This window comes from Dermacentor silvarum, chromosome 9 (genome assembly GCF_013339745.2).
Source record: "Dermacentor silvarum isolate Dsil-2018 chromosome 9, BIME_Dsil_1.4, whole genome shotgun sequence".
Taxonomy (NCBI): domain Eukaryota; kingdom Metazoa; phylum Arthropoda; class Arachnida; order Ixodida; family Ixodidae; genus Dermacentor; species Dermacentor silvarum.
In genome coordinates, this window is record NC_051162.1 from 94455170 (window position 1) to 94460553 (window position 5384).

The window sequence follows — 5384 nt, forward strand, 5'->3', positions numbered from 1 at the left end:
GCTGTACGTAGACCTCCTCAATGACCCATGCGAGCACCAAATGCACTACCTAAAGGTTCTTTCGTTTCATTCATTAATATTCAGCTATTGCATCTTTGCTTGCTTACGGGAGGTATGAGCCATTGCTGATGATGCTTTTTTGTTTCATTCATCTACTTCTTTTTTGTGTCACTGGACTACTTGCTACATTTTTCGGGTATGAGCCATTGTAACGAGCCACTTAAGGGGAGGTGCTACTCCTCGGAAAACTTTCTTTAAACATTTGTGACAACTCAATGAAACTCACCATTTACAGAGTTTGAGCTCATCTCTTAAAATCTGCTGTTAGTTTTTTTATAGCTCATTTGGTTAATTTTTTGCATACTTGTGCAAGCTTAGGCGATAAAAGTGAGCATGAGAAAACACTAAAGAATAGCGCCTATTGCTTTGCAATTAATAGTAGAATTCAATAAAGCAAATATATATATATATATACTGCAACATTTGTTGTTTAAGTCTAGAAATAAAACTTGTCGGCCCTTCCACTCTGTGAAGATGGTTAACCAGCAAAGCTGAATAGTGCAGCCCCGGTGTTAATCACTGGGTGAATCCCGAGGGTTCATTAAAGCAACAATACGGCGATGCTAAGGTGGACTCTGGAAGAAGAGGGTTAGGCCTACATCCCCACGAAAATTCAAGAGCAGGCAATGCCACAGAGCGAAATGCCGTTTGCGCGAAATTCTGGCAAATTCGCACTTTCACGAATCACCGCGAGTGTCTTTTGCATTGTTTTTTTACTAACTTCTAGTTGATTCTCAGCTTTGATTTTCTAACACATAAAAGAGGAGGCTTGGAGGAATACAAAACCAACAAAAGATTGATTTGTTTTTTTTCAGGAAAAAATCTTGGTTTTTTCGACCAGCATCTTCCCTTAAAGCTTTCGCCTTAATAAATTGGGAGAGTGAAGTGGTGTGTTCCTCAGACGGGCAGCGCTGGTTGGCAGAGTCGAGGAAGAGGTTGGAGTGGAGGCTTGTTTGCCAATATGACGGTGCAATTCCAAATTTCTAGCAGCCCTTCAATGATACTGAAATTTAAAGCACTCAAACCGTCAAGTCATGCTCCACCAGACGCTAACAATTAAGGGGCACTAACTTCACTGAACTACAACTATTAATTCCAGTCCTTAGCTTTTTTTTTTTTTTTAGTATCATGTAACAACTAGCCCAACAGCAAGCTCCCGATATGAAGTGAACATTGCTCTTTCATTGTTTCTTAATGCGACACTTCCGCTTAACCGGCACCTCGCATTACGCCTGCAAGAAAATTTTCAAGTAAATAGTAAAAGCACGAGGAGAATAGTTTTAACTTCCTTTTGCGATCATGCAAGTAGATCAATAGTATACTTGTGTGATTAGCACCGTATTTTCTTTTCAGAGCATTGATGACGCCTGCATTTCATGTCTTGCCGAGAGCCTACATGTCAACATTGTTGCAAGTTTTCAAATAAATGCAAGAAATGACCTAGTGACACTGTGGGAACCGAACGTTCAGTGTTTGGGTTTGTTATTGATGATGCATTGACACTGGAAGGAATATGTGTAGGACTGGTGCCAATGTACTTGCCTTGCCCTTTAGCAAAATGCAATAGGAAGGCCCCTAAGAGTGATGCCACTCATAAGTTGTCACTCAGTCTTCTGAAGTGCATTTATCTTGCCCTTGGATCTCAAACAACAGAGCGAACTTGACAGGTTATCAGAAAGGAAGGTTTGACAACAATAGACGCGATAACAGTAACAGCGTATGCTTTTGGATGTACAGGTGAAGAGATGTTGACTGTGACAGTTTGGGAAAAGATGTACTAAAGAAGTGTGCATTTCTATCGTGGCAACAATTACTAACAGCAATTGGACTTTTTTTCCACCTGACACCGCAAGCAGCGTCAGACAATCAGCAATACAGGCACGGGCCCCTTTGCCCGAAACATCCCGGCACTTCACTGCTGACGTTTTGAGCGTGCGACAATTTTATGATCCAACTTTTAGCTTGAAACACATTCTTGTTGATAACACCACTTAAATTCAAGTCAAAGCAGCCAGGGGAGTGTTTTGGGAGTCGGGACATTCTGAACTTCCTTCTCCAAGTTATTCATCTCTTTTCAGGCATCTATGCCCCCCACCTAATTGTTTTGAAAATTTTATGCTCGTGTAATCGTGTAATTGTCATCACAGCTCTTGTGCCAGAAGCCTCCCATCACGAAGATTATAAAAGATATACAAGAATGATTATTGAGAGGTGACAAAAACACAACCGTTTTTTAATACGTTTGATAGCAAAACCAGGTATGTACATGACCAAAATGACTATTATAGGAAGCAAATTTCAGGCATGCTGACAGTACAACCGAAATATTGTGATTTCAGGTACCCCCCCCCCCCCCCCCCCTGGATCCTGATGTCTGCAGGGAGTGATTAGATAAAAGAACCAATTACACACGGCCGGCAAGGCAGAAGGCTCGAAAATGAGTCAGCTGGAACGATAGGATAGGTGATGTCATCAGAACCTGCAAGCGGCAGCTATATTGGCAGCACCTGACACGATTACGGCACAAGCGGATTCCCGTCGACCTGTGGCAAGACAACTTCTGTCACCGCGGGTGATCATTCTTCTTACGTCACAAGCACACACTTGCATGTCATCACCCGCGCTTTAAAACAAAACAAAACAAAAAGACGAGAGAAACGACCCAGAAAAGACGGCACGCGGCACCCTAGCCTAAACCTTTGGGTGCACTCGACATCTTGTCGAGTGCCAGCTGAGAGAACAGACTTCTTTTTCTTGAAAAAAATTAAACTTAAGAAATCCGAGGGCTCGGCAAGCCCAGTTCCCCAGACCGCGTCTAGCCAAGCGAGATTCCAGAGAGAGACAAAAAAAGAAAAGAAAGGGAGAAGGTCAAAACAAAAGGAGGTTCGGAAAAAAAAAAAAGAAAACGAGCGGTTTTCTTCGCCAAAGACTTTCCTGCCACCATAGGGCCCGCAAAAAGGGGTTTTTCGGTGCGACCCTGCTCCCGAACGTAAGCCGGCGCAGCAGACGAAACGTTACGACAACCCGTGCCGGCGAGCCACGGGTCTGAACCCCGAGGTGCCCGTTCTTTCTAGAGCCGGTTGCGAAGAGAGAGAGAGAGAGACAGTGCGAAGCTTTTTCGCGTGCGATGGCCCAACCGCTTGCCAGCCTGGCCGCAAAGGATCCTTCCGACCGCAGGCAGGAGCTGCGCTGTACTACGTACTCGCCACGATCAACCTCCCCCCCCGCCAGAAGCCCACCCCCGGAGCTAAATATAAACTAAAACACAGCGCGCGAGCGGCCCTAGGTCCGGCCGCGAAAAAAAAAAAGCGGCGACTTCACGCCGCCGCCACTGCCGTCGTTGCGTTTGGGCGATACCCCAGGGTCCGCCAAAAAAGCGAGTTCTCCCGGCGACTGGCCGACTCTCTCTCTTTGGCCCTCTTTCTCCAGAAGCACACATACAAAAATCGCCTCCCCCGCTATAACGAAAACCACGATCACCACCACCACCACCGAGAGAAAACCGTTCTTTTTGGACGGGACGGAGGAGGTCGCAACCCTTCGAGAGACAGCCCTGTTGCTTTGCTCCCCACACCCCTGAAGAGTCGCGAAGCGGTAAAAAAAAGAAGAAAAAAAAAAAAAGGCGTTCGCTGACAAGCGAGGGCTACGACTGTGGTGTGTCGGGGGGTAGAACGATATCACGCTGCTGTGGTTGCCGTTTCCTTCGAGTTCGGAAACCTGCCTGCTTCGGAGGAGGCGAATGGGAGAGGAGAAAATAAAAGAAACAGACTCCGGGCGATCTCCCGACCCTCTTGCGGGCGGGCTAGGCTTAACAAGCCCGACCCAGGCCAGCAAGGCCCGAGCGCTGCACAGACGCACGTAGGCACAAACATCTCCCCTCCCCACCCTCTTCATCGTTATGCAGAGGGAAATACGCGCACACACACTACACCGCCAGCAACAGAGCTCGTATCGAGGGGAGAGAGATAGAATAAGTAAAAAGGCGTGTCGGTCATACGTCTCTGTTTTGTTCGACGCTCGACTTTGCTGCTGCTGCTGCTACGCTGGGATCGGCTGACAGTAGTTAATAGCGCAGCGAGCCAAACAGCCACTCGATGACCTTTTTTTTTTTTTTTTTTTCTCGAGCTGAAAAATTAAAGCCAGCCGCGTTCAATCACGCCGTGAGAGCCCTCGAACCACCCGGGCGAGAAAAAAAAAAAGAAAAAAAGTAACGGGGTGTCGCCGGAAGAGACACGGCGGCGTCTCAACTTCGAAAGTTTTTCGAACGCGCCCAGCCGACATCGAAGACTCGGGACTCTAAAATGTGCCACACACACGCACACACACACCAGACATCGTGATAAACACACACACGCGCGCGCGCACAACACGAAAACGTTGGTAACACGCCGCGCAAAGAAGATACCCTCCCAAACCGAACGGTAGGGAGGTGGTGTTGGTGGTGGTAGTGCCGTGTTCCGCCGTCTCTCGAGAAAAGACCTACCCCCCCTTACCTCCCCCCTACATCCAAAGCCTGCATGACCCCGAGTGGCTTTTTCCGGGGCAGCGAAGAAGTGGCGCGGGGTTTTATGTGTAGCGGGCGAGGTTTCCTTTTTGTTCCCTCGCGGTAACCGCGTACCTGGTGCAGCGCGGTGAGCCCGTCGACGTTCGTCGTGTTGATGTCGGCGCCGGCGGCGAGCAGACGCTCGACTTCGGCCGTATCTCCGGCGGCGCAGGCAGCGAGGAACACGCATCCATCGCTGAACTTGATCCGGGGTGCCTTGTCCGGCGGCGGCTCGGCGCTCTCGAGGTTCGTCTCGGAGTCCTCCCAGCGCTTGAGCTGCTCTTTTCGCTTGAAAAGCGAATTGCTGGGCCGGGATTCCAAAGACATAACTCGCCACCCCACTTTATCCGCCGTCTCGCCTCGCACACCGCCGCATCACAGCCTCCCACACGACCCGCCAGATGACAGCACCGCGGAGCAGACGGCCGGAGAGTACCCGTTATTCCGTGACACAGTTGACGTAGAAAAACTAAGTTGCCACGCTTGCTTTCTTCTATATAAGCGTGTATAAAATAATGTTAACTTTAATTAGATATAGTTATAGTTTATTTCAGCAGGACAAACAAACTAAATCTACTATTTTTATTTTCAGTGTTTGAAAATCTGCGAGGTTGTAGCTGTAAATCACATAAAAAGTTTTAAAAATACCAAGTAAGACAAAATATATTCTATGTTATTAGCGTTTTTGTTTCTGAAATTATATTTTTTTCGCCAGAGAACTTCAAAGCGACCAGTACGAAACTAAAGATTCACGACAGCAGTTTGGACAGTTGTCCGCAAG

General features: G+C 47.7%; 1 protein-coding gene across 6 annotated transcripts in view; it reads right to left on the minus strand.

Annotated features, from left to right (window-relative positions):
- The window catches only part of LOC119463364 (protein phosphatase 1 regulatory subunit 12A-like), a 107762-nt gene extending 102741 nt beyond the window's left edge, over positions 1–5021 (minus strand). For 2 of the 6 annotated variants that reach the window (XM_049656310.1, XM_049656309.1), the window contains exon 1: positions 4679–5021. In XM_049656310.1, the coding sequence (XP_049512267.1) occupies positions 4679–4930 (252 nt within the window). In that variant the 5' untranslated portion in view covers positions 4931–5021. The remainder of the gene's footprint in view (positions 1–4678) is intronic. The other 4 variants (XM_037724182.2, XM_037724180.2, XM_037724183.2 and 1 more) reach the window with 2 other exon arrangements.
- Between the last annotated feature and the right edge of the window lie 363 nt (positions 5022–5384).